The sequence below is a fragment of the Vulpes vulpes genome, chromosome 8 (genome assembly GCF_048418805.1).
Source record: "Vulpes vulpes isolate BD-2025 chromosome 8, VulVul3, whole genome shotgun sequence".
Lineage (NCBI taxonomy): Eukaryota > Metazoa > Chordata > Mammalia > Carnivora > Canidae > Vulpes > Vulpes vulpes.
In genome coordinates this window covers 40,710,386-40,725,868 of record NC_132787.1, presented here as the reverse complement: position 1 = coordinate 40,725,868, position 15,483 = coordinate 40,710,386, and the positions used below count along the sequence as shown (strand labels likewise).

At 44.9% G+C, this 15,483-nt stretch overlaps 1 protein-coding gene across 2 annotated transcripts in view; it reads left to right on the top strand.

Moving 5' to 3' along the window:
• The window catches only part of PRMT8 (protein arginine methyltransferase 8), a 92,175-nt gene that overhangs the window by 45,160 nt on the left and 31,532 nt on the right, over positions 1-15,483 (top strand). For both annotated transcript variants that reach the window (XM_025995393.2, XM_025995394.2), the window contains exons 3-4: positions 5,278-5,433; positions 8,724-8,787. In XM_025995393.2, the coding sequence (XP_025851178.1) occupies positions 5,278-5,433; positions 8,724-8,787 (220 nt within the window). The remainder of the gene's footprint in view (positions 1-5,277; positions 5,434-8,723; positions 8,788-15,483) is intronic.

Sequence of the window (15,483 nt, the reverse complement as noted above, 5' to 3'; positions counted from 1 at the left end):
TCTTCCAGAAGGAACACAGCCCTGCCAACACCTGATTTTAGGTCTAGGAGACCTGAATGAGACTTCTGACCAAATCCATATTGTTTTAAATCACTACGTTTTTGGTAATTTGCTGCAGCAGCAGTAGAAAGTAACAGTCTCCTAAAAGTTCTGCTAAAGTTATTTTTTGTTTTTCCCCATATTTAAATATTTATTTAATCTTTATCTTTTACAAATATTTAACCTTTAAGTAATGTTCTATGTCCTGTGAGGTTATGTTTCGGCCAGTATTTTCTCACAAATCGTTAGGCACTGCAGTATCATTTATTAGATAATCTATATTTCTCTCAGCAAAATAAATTTATAATGTATTCTGGAATCTTGAAAAAATAAAAGAGACATGAGGGCTTGGCTTTTCACTCTGCTCTCCACCACATGAGAATACAAGGAAAATATGACCATCTGCAAACCATGAAGCAGGGCCTCAACAGAAAATGGATCTGCTGGCACCTTGATCTTGGACTTTCTAGTCTCCAGAACTGTAAGAAGTAAATGTTTGTTTTTTAAGCCACCCGGTCTGTGGTATTTTGTTATAAGTCTGAACTAAGAAACTGACACATGAAAATTTGTGGGATGTAATTAAAGCAAAACTTAGAGGGAAATTTATAACTTTATTTATTTATTTAGAGAGAGTGGGGAGAGGTAGAGGAAGAAGGAGGGAGAGAATCTTAAGGAGGCTCCAAACTCAGTGTGAAGCCTGACTTGGGGCTCAATCTCATGACCCTGAGATCATGACCTGAGCCAACATCGAGAGTCAGACTCTTAACTGAGCCACCAATACACACCAGAAATTTATAACTTTAAATGTTTATATTAGACAAAAAGCAAGGTACAAAATCAATGATCAAAGCTTCCACTTTATGAAGCAAAGAAAGCAAATAAAACCCAAGTAAGTTTGAAGAAGCAAATAGTAAAGATAAGAACACAAATCAATGAAGTAGAAATAAAACGAGAGAAAATCAACAAAGCTAGAAGTTAGTTTTTGAAAAGACTAAACTGATAACCCCTAGTTAGAATGATTGAGAAAAAGTCAGATAAAATACAAATTATAATCACATAAAGGCAAGGACATCAGTAGAGATCATATAAACATTTGAGAGGTAATTTGAGAATATTATGACAATGTTATGCCCATTTGATCTCTTAGCTGAAATGGATAAATTCCTTGGAAAAACTCTTGGTCAGAACTGATGTAGGAATGCATGGAAAACTAAAACATCCTTCTGTCTATTAAAAAATGGAATCTTCCCACAAAAAGGACTCCAGGCCCAGATGGATTTACTGTTGAATTATATGTCAAATATTTGAAGAAGAAAAATATGAGGAGAGAAAACTTTCTAACTTGTGTGATGAGCTCAGTCAGCATAACTTATTACCAGAGAAGGTAAGAGAAAATTAAAGATTAACATCTATCATAAATATAGATAGAAACATCTGCAACAAAATATTGGTAAATAAAACCCAGCAATATTTAAAAAGGATAATACATCATGACAAAGTGTTGGTTCAGCGTTTGAAACCAATCTATGGAGTTTATCATATCAGAATAAAGGAGAACAGTCACATACCATTTCAATGAATGTAGAAAAAGCATGTGACAGAATTTAATGCCAATCATGACAAAAGCTCTCAGCAAATTATAAATAGAAAAGAACGTCTTTATCTGATAAAAGACATTTATAGAAAGCCCACAGCTAACATTATACTCAATGATGACATTTATATTATTGGAACAAAGAAAGAATGTGTCTTCTCTTATTTTATTCAATGTTTTATTGCCTGGCAGTCCTTGCCAGTGCAGTAAAACAAAAGGAAAGAACAAAAAATATAAGGCATACAGATAGGAAAAAAGAAGTAAAATTTTCTTCATTCATAAGTGGCAAGATTTTTTACCACCAGAAAATAGAAAAACAAAGGAATCTATTAAAAAATCATGCTACAATTAATATGTGAAGGGAATAAGCCTGCAAAACACAAGGCCAATATGTAGACTGACATAAGACAATTGAAATATGAAATTTTTTTAAAAAAATCATATACAGTACCTTAAAGTAAAATAGTTGAGAGTCAATGTAACGAAAGAAATGCAAGACTTCTAAAGCCTATATAAAACATTGCAGAGAGAAAACAAAACAAAACAAAACAAAACAAAAAAAACATTGCAGAGAAATTAAAGAAGACCTAAGTAGACGGAAGGCTGTGTCAGTGTTCTGGACTGTAAGACTCAATATTTGTAAGATTTCAGTTCTCTCCAAGTTGACCTACAGATTCAGTACAATTTCAATCTACTCCAGGGGCTGTTCTTTGTGAATCAAGAAGCCGACTCTAAAATATATATGGAAATGCATAGGATTTAAAAAAAAAAAAAAGAAAAAGACCCCCCACCCCCAAATACCAAAACCTCGTAAAAGAAGAATTAGGGCTCACACTACTTTATTTCAAAGTTAATATAAAACTGCAGTAATCAAGTTAGTGTTGAATTGGTACATTAATGGAACAGATCAGAGAAGTCACAAATACACAGTCAATCGATCTTTGACAAGGATGGCAAGGTAAATCAATGGAGGAAATGGTAGTCTATTCTATAAACGGTGCTTACATCATCTGCTTTATATAAAAAAAATGAACTCACATTCCTTACACCATATGAAAAAAATTAATTTGATATGAATCATAGATTTAAAGGTAAAAACCATCTGAAAGAAAACATAGAAGAGTATCTTTGTGACCTTCAGATTGACAAAAATTAGGCAGGACTCAAAAAAATTCTAATCATTAAAAAAAAAAAAAACACCTAAAAACTTGGCCTTTATCAAAACTAAAAAACTGCTTTTCGAAAGACAACATCAAGAAAATGAGAAGGCAAATCTCAGATTGGAAGAAGATATTCACAATATGTATGTCTGACAAAGGATTTGTTTCCAGAATATATAAGTTCCTACAATTCAATAAAGAAAAGACAAATAGGTCAAAAAAAAGTGGACAAAAGACTCAGACACATCATAGAAGATTTATATGAATAGCCAATAAGTTATCTACATCAATGATATCAGGGAAATGCAATTAAAACTGCAATGTGATACGAGCTCATATCTACAAGAATGAATAACATTTTGAAAAGTGATAATACTAAGTTGCTGGCATGTAAAACAGCTTGAGAGCTCATTCATTGCTGGTGGGATCATGAACTAGAGTAACTATTTTGGAAAACTGGTAGTTTCTTATGAAATTAAACACCTACCAGCAAACCGACTTCTAGGTATTTACCCAAGGAAAATGAGACATATCATTGAAAACACTTATACAAGAATGTTTGTACCTGCCTTATTTGCAACAATCCAAATACCCATCGACAAGTGAATGGATAAATGTCCATACAGTAGGATACTAGTCAACAACAGCAAGAATAAGAAAAAAGGAACAAACCTTGGATATGTGCAAAAAAGTAAATGAATCTCAAAAACCTTATGTTGAGCAAAGGAAGCCAGACACAAAAGTGTACATACCATATGATTCAATTTATATGAAGGCAGAAGGAAGCTTTAGTGATAGAAGTTAGATGATTGGTCACCTGGGTGGGGATGGGGATTGACTGCCAAGGGGCATTAAAGACTTTCTAGGGGTATAGAAATGTTCTATATCTTGATTATAGTGGTGGTTACCCAGGTATATACATTTGTCAAAACTCTTATCTTACCCTGCATTTAAAATAAGTGCTTTTTATCATATGAAAATTATGCTAAAATTATACTTAAATTATACTGTAATCCCAATACTATTGGGGATGAGTTAGTCAGAAGCATTGGGGTGCCTGGGTGGCTCAGTCAGTTAGGTGTCTGACTCCTGATTTTTGCTCAGGTCAGGTCATGATCTCAGGATTGCGAGATTGAGCCCAAAGGTCAGATGCAGAACCTGCTTAACATTCTCTCTCTTCCTCTCCCTCTGGCCCTATGCCCCTGCTTTTCTCTCTCTGAAAAAAGAAGAAGAAAGAAGAAGAAGAAGAAGAAGAAGAAGAAGAAGAAGAAGAAGAAGAAGAAGAAGAAGAAGAAGGAGGAGGAGGAGGAGGAGGAGGAGGAGGAGGAGGAGGAGGAAGAGGAGGAGGAGGAGGAGGAGGAGGAGGAGGAGGAGGAGGAGAAGGAGGAGGAGGAGGAGGAGGAGGAGGAGGAGGAGAAGGAGGAGAAGGAGAAGAAGGAGAAGAAGGAGAAGGAGAAGAAGGAGAAGAAGGAGAAGAAGAAGTATTTGCTGACAGCTTGAATGGAAAAAGATCCCTGCCTCACCACTATTTGCAAATTAATCATTTTTTCCTTAGGTTGGGGACAGTTGTAAGGGGTAACCTACTTTCTTTTTGGTCACAAAGGACTTAAATAGTGGTGGATAAAGAAATATGTTTTCCATTCTTTTAAAAAAAGCAAACAAGAAGAGTATGCACACACACACACACAGAGACCACAAACCTCCTTTAATAACCTGTTTGATGACAGTTCTATCACTGTTGCAGAACATTCTGTTTCAGGTTTAATTTAAATCCCTCAAGTTGCATTGCACTCATCTTTCTTTTTGTTTTTTGGGAGATGGAAGCTTTCCCAATGCTGGACATGCATTTCTCCTCTTATAGTACAAAATTATCTTTCCTGGGTAGAGTTTTAAGGCTGGAGTTGTTTGTAAGTATGTAGGTAGCCCCTAGTCCAGCTGTCCTACAATACTCTCCTATGGCCTACCTACATCATTGAGGGTTTTTTTTTTTTTGAGGTATTTATTTATTTATTTATTTATTTTTCAACATTTTATTAAATTTTTTTAATTTTTATTTATTTATGATAGTCACAGAGAGAGAGAGAGAGAGAGAGAGAGAGAGAGGCAGAGACATAGGCAGAGGGAGAAGCAGGCTCCATGCACCGGGAGCCCAACGTGGGATTCGATCCCGGGTCTCCAGGATCGCGCCCTGGGCCAAAGGCAGGCGCCAAACCACTGCGCCACCCAGGGATCCCGAGGTTTTTTTTTTTTTTTTTTTAATTTAAGATTTTATTTTTAAGCTATCTCTATACCCAACACAGGGCTCAAACTCACAACTCCAAGATCAAGAGTTCCATGCTCTAGTGACTGAGTCAGCCAGGTGCACCCATTATTGAGATTCTTGAAAAATTTGGCAGAACAGTCCTGGGGTCTTGAGGTCCATGACCTCAGTGTACTCCCAGGTGGATTGAATACACTGACATGGCCTTTCCTTTCCTTCCACAGGAAATGCTGAAGGATGAGGTGCGGACACTCACCTACCGGAACTCCATGTACCACAATAAGCATGTGTTCAAGGACAAAGTGGTGCTGGACGTTGGGAGTGGTACCGGGATCCTTTCCATGTTTGCTGCCAAAGCAGGAGCCAAGAAAGTGTTTGGGGTGAGCATGCCACTCCCTCCTGCCCATTGGCTGCTTTTTTTAAAAAATATTTATTTATTTATTTATTTATTTATTTATTTATTTATGAGAGACACAGAGAGAGAGAGAGAGAGAGGCAGAGACACAGGCAGAGGGACAAGCAGGCTCCATGTAGGGAGCCGGACATGGGACTCGATCCCAGGACCCCGGGATCACACCCTGAGCCAAAGCCAGATGCTCAACCGCTGAGCCACCCAGGGGTTCCCCTGCCCACTGGCTTCTATAGAACCAGCCTCTCATTGCCTTACATCTTCTCCTGTCCTTCCTACAAGTGCAAACCCAGGGCCATCCCTTGCTGGGGCCATACCCTCAAGGACAAGTAAAGAAAATTAAATGTGACTCTCAGGCAAGCTCCCATGGCATTGGTCCTGGCTCCTTGCCCTGACAAATGCTGACATTTACAGAGGATTTTTGACTTTCTGGAAATCATTCTAGTCATGATTACCTTAGAACACTTAGTCCTACCATCAACTTGAGAAGCAGTGCAGTGTGGTTATATGTGTCAGCTTTGGCTTGAATCTCTGCTCTGTGTGACTGTACCTCACTTTCCTCATCTCTAAAATGGCCATAATAACAATACCTCACCCATGGAGTGATCGTCTAGAATGAATGAGTTTAATACATATGTAAAATGCTTAGAACAGGGCCTGGCATATGACTAATGCCCAGTGTCTAATATGAATATAGTTGGGATGAGGCCCTAGGGGATAAGAACAAGATAATCTCCTTCCTTTGTCCTTTAAAAGGCAAGTTGGTAGGTTTAAATTCTGCTACTCTGGCTGCTGCAGCCCCTCCAGATGGAAATGGAGGCTGACCCTCTGGGCAGCCTCCCAGCTTTCCTCTGGCTCCCACTACACAGCTGTGTACTGCCTGATGACAGGGAGGCTGGGGGGTCTGGAGCTGGGAAGAAACCCTAAAAAAGAAGAGCCCCTGAGTGGCTGGCTGATATTTGCAAAATGCAGAGGGTCCAAGGCTGGAATATGGGAATTAGTCTTGATCAAAATTTAAGACACACTACAATTTAGCTCCCAGCATGTGCATGAGACAGCTGTTTGCAGAGACCCATGGGAGCTGAGCAGCTCTTGGTGGGGCTTCGTTCCCTGTGCATTTAGCTGCATTGTCCTGTAGCCTGTGCTGACAGCCCCAGAGCTTCCACATCCCCTTGGCTACCCCTCACTTGGCCTCAGAGGCCTATCCCTGAGTCCCCAGCAGGGACAGTGTTCCTCCTCCATGCCTGGCTTAGAAAGTGTCTGGGCATTGGCTGTAGAGGGTCTTCTAGAAACGCAGGCCTTCCTCAAGGCATCTCCACCACAGACTTGACTGGCAAAGCTATGGGGTACTCAGCTGAGGCACTCGCTAAGTTGATAGGCCAACCCAGATGCCCCAAGTCAAGTCCTGCCCTCTCCACCTTCCAACTATCTTTCACTGTGCCTTCCTCACCAGAAAGGAGGCTTCCCAGCAAGGGACAGATTCCATGTCCAATGAGGTCAAAGAGCCTCTGGAGGGGACTTGATTTTTCTGGCCATCCCTGTGCTTTCCTTCCCAGCACCATCGCTGAGGCCTCTCCGCCCCCATCTGGTAGGGCATGGGTAGCTGGGCTGCCCTTCACTGGTTTCCAAGTGGCCAGCGGCTCCTCCTACTAAGGCGCTGTCAGGAGGCGCCCACTCGGCACCTTCCAGCTGTGGTGACTATCCCAACTGTCCCAATCTGTCTGCTTCACGGTCTTTTGCTGTCACAGCTCTTTTATAAACAGCTCCCACATTTAGCTGGGCCTCTTTCCTGATGGCTCATTTCACAGTTTCTCCTGTTCCAGGTTCCCTCTTCTACCCGCTGCTCTTCTCCAGAAAGAAAGAGCCAGGGAGAAAGAGGGAGAGAAGGAGAAAAGGAGGAGAGGAGAGAGAGAAGGAGAAAGGGGAAGAGAGGAAGGGAGGGAGGGAGGGAGGAAGACAGGAGAAAAGGGGAAAAGGAAAGCAAGATGGGAAAAGAGGAAAGAAGGCTATAAGGCCGCCAGGATGCTGGGGCTTGGGGGCCCTCTGCTCTGAGTGGTTCACATGCTTTGTCTTATTTAATCCTCCCAATGACCAAGTAAAACAGGGACTCTTTCCTCACTTATGAGGAAACTGAGGCACAATTGGAGAGTGGTCAAGGCTGAATGGGAATCCAGGCTGCCTGGCTCCAGATCATGCATTCCTCACTGTGAAACTCCACAGCCTCTTGCAGATGGATGCCAACATGGCGAGCAGGGGGAAGAATTGGAGCAGCACAGTCCCAAAGAAAGTGGGATCAGAGGCCACAGGAAAGGGCCCATCCTCTTGGGCTCTGAGCCTGGTGGAGGTCTATCTTCTTTGATGGAACCATGCTTCCTGACCCTGCAGGCACCCTTACCCCTCCCCAAGGCTTTGATGGAGGCTGCAAGCAGCTCCCTCCAGTGCTCCAATGCAAATACTCTCCCGGAGGCCCTGGGGACAGTCTGAGGGGGGTCCGGAGTGTGGAGGTGAGTGGCAGCCTCTGTGGGGGCCAGCTGAGGAGGTGAGAGCTGCTGTTAACAGTTGCCTATCTGGCTCCAGCATCCTCTGGCCCTCCCCTGATACATGCCCCAGGCTGGGGCTTGATCTCCCACTATTCCCACAAGGCCCCCTCTCAGCTGCTGGTCAGCTCACTTCTCACATATCTTGGCCCTTCGTTTAGGAGATTTGGGGAGTTTGGAAAGACTTGGAGATTAAAAGAATTAATTATCTCAAAGGTGGGCACCACAGAAGGGGTGAGAGTTAGTGTGTGACCTGTATGGTAGGATGAGTTACAAGATTGGCCTTGAGGCCTTGATGTGGCATTTCTCTATCCTGGAATTGGGAGGTGGGAAGTAAGGAGAGTAAGGTCCCTGGACACTCACAGCAGTTCTGGCTACAGCTTGCCTTCCCATGTCCTCCTCCAGGAGGACCTCATCACACTCTCCTCTGGCCAGGAGGAGGCCTGCCAGCTTCTCCTGAGTCTCCCAACTTGAGGCCAGGCCCTCCATCGTGAAGCGGTGGCTGAGAGTCACCCTCATGACAAAAGCAGATTCAAATGCAAGAGCCACTGGCCTGCTGATCAGGAGGGCTGTTCTGTAGTTTTCAATTTGTCACAAAGTAATGATATGGCTGTGGGCAGGTCATTATACCCCCTTAGGCTCAGCACCTCCATCAGGTAAAATGGTGCTAGACATGCTATGATCTTTTTTTATGCCTCGCTCCTTTGTTCTGTGCTCTTTCTAGATCGAATGTTCCAGTATTTCTGACTACTCAGAGAAGATCATTAAAGCCAATCACTTGGACAACAGTAAGACATACCTCCACATATTTTCCCATGGATGGAGGGGGTGAGGGGGCTTGCACTTTCTTGTTTGGGTGGTACAGACTGACATAAGAGGGAAGAGTACAAACACTTGGCCTTGGGATGGTGGAGCCCAGCTGAAGCCCTATTTGGAGGACTGTATACAGTGTTCCAAGGTTCCCCATCCCAGTCATGTCAGCCAAGGGCACGTTATTCCCAGCTCAGCTTCCATGGCTTAGCCACTATTCCTTCTGCTTGGCCCCAGCTGGAGGCATTCTATTGAGTTTTGCAAAATGGCAGCTATTCTTCCTCTTCTTCCCTCTCTGTAACCCCCAGCTCTACCTCTCCCCAACGGCCAACCAGGGGCATTCTAGCAGACCCCAGGCTCTGCTTTTGGAAGAACGCAATCCTCTACTGCTCAGGTCCTCTATGGCCCTGTTGCTGATGATGCTGTCTTGGCAAGTAAGCTGCCCTAAGGAATGGGACCTTCTCCAAGTTGGAGTCTGGTTATAAAGAGAGGCGCCCTCTCTTCCCTTCTTCCCCTCACTCCTTTCCCATGATTGCAACATTTCCCAGGCCTTTCCTCTGGGAACCTAGCTTGAACACACTCACACCACAAGCATCTTCAATCCAAAGAACTCCTTGCATCTTTTATCAGTCAACCTGATGAGATTTAGCTCCCAAGTCCTATGCTGAGCTGGGCCAGATCATGTGGGATTTGTAAACTAGGAAAACAAAGTTGAATTTTTTTTCTAATGGTGGTTGGAGGCATTTGGGAGAACTTGATGCAAAGGAGAAGTATTTTCTATGGAGTATGGATAAGAACGGTTTGTAGGCAGCAAGAGTGTAAGCAGAGACACATTAAGGAGGCTATTTCAGTGCTCCAGGGATGTACTGTGGCATGGATAGTGGCAAAGGTGGTGGCAGTGGAGGTAAAGAAAAGTGACCACTTTAGGCTAGAGGCAGGGGACTTGTTGATGGAATGCACATGGGAATGATAAAAAAGACAGGAGCAAGGGCTATCTTGCTGCCTTGAGTAATGGGCGGGTGGTAGAAGATTGAAAGTAGAGCATTCCTAGGGATGATAGGAGAGAGAAAGAAATCAAACGTTCTTTTCAGCACATGTCAGGTTTGAGATGGACATCAGTAGATGTGTCAAGTAAGACTGGATATATGAGTCTGCAGTTCCAAGGAGAGCCAGAGTGTGGGATATACAGCTGGGAATATTCAGCATTTGGATGTTATTTGAAGCTACAGAATGACATCACTTAGGAAAAAGTATAGCTGGAAGAAAGGAATGGGCCAAAGATAGGGCTCTGGGGCATTTTAACATCTGGGGGTCAAGAAGAGGAGAAGGGACCAGCAAGAGGCAGAAAAGATACACCTAGTGAGGCTGATGGGCATTCAGGAGAGAAATGTACAATGAACCCAAAGGAAAGAGGAAGGGACAGCTGTAGAGAATGCTAAGAGATCATGTAAGGTAAGAACAGAGAAACAGAGACGTGACCATTGAGTTTGGGCATATGGAGGTTACTGGTGTTCTAAATAAGAGCAGACTCAATGTAGGGGTAGGGACTGAAGTCCAGTTAGATAGGTTAAGGACACACTGTGAAGGGAGAGCTATAAGTAAGTCTTCCTGCTGTATTGGGGAACAGAAAAATGGAGCTGTAGCTACAGGGGGATGTGTGTCCCTGACAGAGAGTTGTTTTTGAAGGATAGAGATATGGAAATGTGTGTGTGATTCAATTGTCCAGTAGACAGGGAGATAAAGGAAAAAGATACAGGAGTGAGGCCCTTGAGTTCAGAGTACAGGTGCAGAGGTTATCCTTTTCCTTGGAGTAGGACCACTTGAACCACAGAAACAGAAGGAAAGTGGGGAGTGTGGGTCCAGATAGAAGCGAGGTGGTGGTGGAAAGCCTCTGGCTTATTGCCTCCTTTTCCTTTTTGAAGAATAAGACAGTTACTGGCAGAGAAGAGGGGGATGAGAAGAGACAAAAGAAGGGATGGAATGGTCTTTTAGAAGGAGGGAGGAAGGCAATACAATAGTAGGACTAGTGGGCATTGCTGGGGAATGGTCAACACCTGCTGGAGGAGTCTACATAGACAGGCAGGACGCTTAGTCCACATGCGACGTCCCCCTTACCATGTTCACCAGCTTGAGTGTAAGGAGGGCTTCCGGGGTGGGGACTCTGACAGGAGAGCACAGAAGCTGATTTCAATAATGGGTCATGGAATCTAAGCTGGGTAAGGCAGGAAGTGAGGAAGGGAGGGGGCGATGGTGGATGAGTGACATTAAAAAGTTAGGGGTATTGGTGGACAATAAGCAGAGGTCCAGAAGCCTCTTTCCAGCCTGAGAAGGGGAAATGTTGCTCAGATGCGCCTGACCTCTGGCTTTGGTGTCCAGTGTCTGTTGGTTCGCTCATGGGAATGAGCTGTTTTGTACTCTCCTCAGAATGTACCTGACATGGTCAGACGAGCGAGGTGAGGTCTCTACCTATCTACCAAAGATGAGAAAAGAAACCGGCCAGTTCTTTCTCTGTAATGGTGAAACAGCCCGACATCCACATGTTTTCATCTGCTAGCCCTTCCTCCAGCTCCGTACCACAGGCAAGAGGCTTTCCCTTATTTAGCAGATGCGGAAGCTGAGGCTAAGAGAGCTGAGCTAGGGCAGAGCCTGTGGTCTTGGCTCTTGCTCCTGTACTCTCTCCCAAAGTGTGTGTGCCTTGATGTGGAAGCCGCACCAGTAGCTGCCAAGCCTGAAAATGAAAATTAAAACCTCTTAGGAGAGGAGAGTGGGTGCAAATAAATATCCAATCAGACATTCTCTCAGCCCTATCCCTGGGCCCTAAAGGGCCTTCGAAAGACGTGTAGACCATTCCCTGCCTCTATACAGGTTCACTTGGGCAGTGATGCCTGCCCTTGGAGAGAGGCTGTGCCCAGCCCCCTTACTCTTTATCCATCTCTTGCTGCCAGCTCTTAGGCTTTAGAACCATAGTGCCCCTGGCTTGCAGAGGGTGGCTTCCTGCAGCCTGAGTGGGAGAGGGGACGAACATTAGCTGGGGAGTGCCTGACCTCAGGAGGAGGGCAGGTTGGCTCTGTTGCCAGGAAAAAGAAAGCCCACAGCTCCTCATCATGCCCTCTGGCTCACACCTGAGGGACCTCCCCCGCCCCTCCCCTCCTTTGCTTCAGACTCCTGTACATTGTTTTATTCCCCTCCCTTTCCTTCTTCACCTCTTTCCTTTAACCCTCAGAACATTCCAATCTATAGAAAAGGTGCGAGTTCCTCTTTTTCTGAATACTTTGAGAGCAAGTTGTTGACATGATGCCCCAACAGCCCTGGATACAGGAATGCACGTGTCCTACAAGCAGGGACATTTCCCTGCACAGCCACACAGTGACCATCAAGATCAGGATACTAATGTTCTTGCATTGTCATTATCTAATGCTCAGATCCTACTCCTGCCTACCATTTGTCGAAATAGCATCCTTCACAGCAAAAGGATTCCATTTCAAACCACATGTAGCATTTAGTTGTCACATCTCTGGTTTACTTCAGGCTGGAGCAGCTAGATCCTCCTCAACTGTTGTCACCTTGATGCTTGAGGATTAAAGGCCAGAGTTCTGTAGAATGTCCCTCAGTCTAGGGGCATGGGATGCTTCTGCACTGACCAGTTCAGCTGAGATGCTGTGCCCTTCTCCCCGCACATTCTTGGGGACGTGCAGTTTGGCTTTGTCCTGTCACTGACAGCATTGACTTTGATCACTGATTAAGGCCATGTCTGCCAGGCTTCTCCATGGTCAAGTTGTCCCTTCTCCTTTTGTAATTAGTTAAGATTTTCTGGGGGAGGCATTGAAACCATGTAAATATTTTGTTCCTTATAATTAATTTCTTATTTTATTCAAAAGGTTATATCTATTATTATAATACTTATTATGATACACAAACTGTTGTTAATTTGGTCATAGGACCTCCTTTCAAGCTGGCCTCTGCGTCCTTTTGACATTCTTCATGTTTTTGTAAGCTTTCTCATTTGTTGGCACAAATGTTCCTGGCTCATCTTTTATTTTACATGGCTTTGTTTTAGAATCAGTCATTTCTCCAAGGAGTCTTGAGTTCATTTAGTGGACCATGGCGTTTTAAAAAATAGGATCTGGGGCTAAGTGTGCTCATTAGTTTTAGCACATGCACACACACCTTTACACAACGTGTGTTTCTGAATCTATCTATCTATAGATACTGTCAGGTGTGAGTTCACCTGATACCCCAGCTCTAACCAGCACCACAGGGTACTCTAACTTCCTCCCTTCCCATGTTGGAGATTCCTTTCTTTGATAGTGAAAAACCTGGTTCCCACTATTCTTAATATGTTTACTTATTGAATCAATCCCCCCATATGCGTGCCATATCCCATTGTCATCACCTCCTACCCTATGCAGATGTGTCTGTCACCTGCATAGGCACTCTCCTGTCCCTGCACAGACTCCAGTTTGCCGAGCCAGGCCATTTCCTCTGCCAGGACCCTCTCGCCCCCTTGGACTTCACCCTATCACCACCTCTTCATTGGGATGCCTTGCTTACCAGCAGTCAGGCTCTCATGTGCTGTGCAGGGCTGCCCTCACTCTGCTCAAGCTTTAATCCCCCAAGCTGGCCCCAGGTGGCAGCCACACACACCTCTTCCCTGGGCTGCCTGAACATCTGGTTTGCTCAGTCTCACCTTATGGCTTTAGGATGGAATCATTCCATGCTCTGTATTTTGATGGCTCACACTTGACTCTATGCTAGTGAGCAAAGGCCCAAGAGGGACAAACCATTGTCCCCAAGTAAACAAACCATTGTGCTCCCCATGCCTCACACCTGGTCCTACCCCTCATACCCAGTGTACTGAAGAGGAGGGAATGCCAGGACCAGGGGCCTTTACAAGGCAAAGTTGTTCCCACTTCTTCCTTCCCGGGCATTACAACAGGCGGGTGGAGCCGGGGAGGCCACCCAGGGCCCCGTGTGAGGCACCCACTTGCTCAGCCTTGGTGTGTGTACTGGAAAGAGGACAGCTTGACTGTACAAATGCTTCCATGGAAATGCTTTTGAAATGTTGCAACAGCCAATTGTGTGGGGCTCAGGAGTGTAGGTGTAGAGACATAAATAACAACACAAGACATAAAATACCTGCTACCCAGAATCAATCAAGGCCTCTCCCCCTCCACCTCCGCACCCCTCCTGGGGAGGGGTTTATTCACATGGAGACGCACACCTCCACGAAGCCACCTGCAGTGGTCACGCAGCTTCACATGGCTTCTTCCACACGCGTGGCCCACTCACGTGCTCAGAAGCTCCTCTTTGATCGAAGCACTATGATTTCCTCTATTTCCCTGCTGAGGAGCTAGGGCACTGCCAAGATGCCTCCAAAGGTTGATTTGTTTGTGTAAGTTGACATAGAAGCTCAGGGATTGAAGAAATTTTTATAGTTCTAGAAACAAAAGAATTATAGCCCATTTACTTACCAGAAAACAAAACAGAGAAAGTGTATCCCTCCTTTCTTGTCTTTTCTTGTACCTGCATGCATCCTAAAGCATGAGTGTCATGGTTGGAGGAGGCCTGAGCGTAATATAGCACAACAGAGTGGCAGTGGGCAGAGGAGGGGCAGCTTTGTACTGTCACCTCACCTTTCTGGTCCTCTGTCTGCTGCCTAGAGAGGAGCTATGTCCTTGCACAAGCCTGCAGGCTTAATGCGGGATGCAGGAGCATGTTCCTGGAATGCCTGGTGCCGGGCTTTGTGTGTAGTAGGCGCTCAACAAGCATTAAGTGTAGGTCTTTTCAGACCTCGTGCTCTATACTTTGCTCTTTCTTGGCCACATACTCTGAGACTTTCGTAGACGATGCTTGAATTCTCCACTGTGGCAGGTTTCCTTCTGTGGCCTATGGTCATGCCATCCTGCATGGTGCCCCTGACAGGGACCCCACCACCAGCCACCTGGGAGCCATGGTTGTGAGAAGCATTTGCTTCTTGGGTGGGGGATGTCTGCATACCTGCAGTGTTGCTGACACTCCCTTTCTTTCCTCCGGGGCCACGTGGAGTAGAAGCCTCCTCCTCAAGCGGCAGCCCCTTCTCCTGCGTCCCCCGATGGCACTCCGCCCCCCACCAGGTCCTTCACTCTTTGCTTTGGTTTGAGTCACTGTATCCCCACTCACCCTTGGAGTCATGCTAAGAAATAAATCCAACCAGGCAACTGAAGGGACCCAGATGCTATGCTTCTGACACCACAGCCTCAGTTTCCATTAGCAATCATGGAAAATGCATGTCACCTGGCACCGAGCTGGCATCCACTATAATCTGTTGTCCATACCCATATCTGTTGTCTATTGAAGTTAGCACCAAGTGGTAGCTCCTAGCCTATGTCTTAAATCCAAACTGATAGTCACCCTTTTTATTCATATTAGACTTCACGCTGGTAGATTTGGTCCTCCTTACAACCGCTAGGACTCCCGAGAGCATGGCTCTCCCAGGGTCGTCCTTCTGTGCTTGGTGTTCCATATGTGTGATGGGTGCCCTGGGGTGAGCGTGCAAGCACCTGTTGGCTGGTCTGCGTTCAGCTTTGATCAGTGCCTTTGAATACAGCCAAATAGCCAGTGTTGAATCCATATAATAACATGGCATATCCAGGAGGATGCCATGGAAGCAAGGCCTCATCTGAGTCTCCATTGGA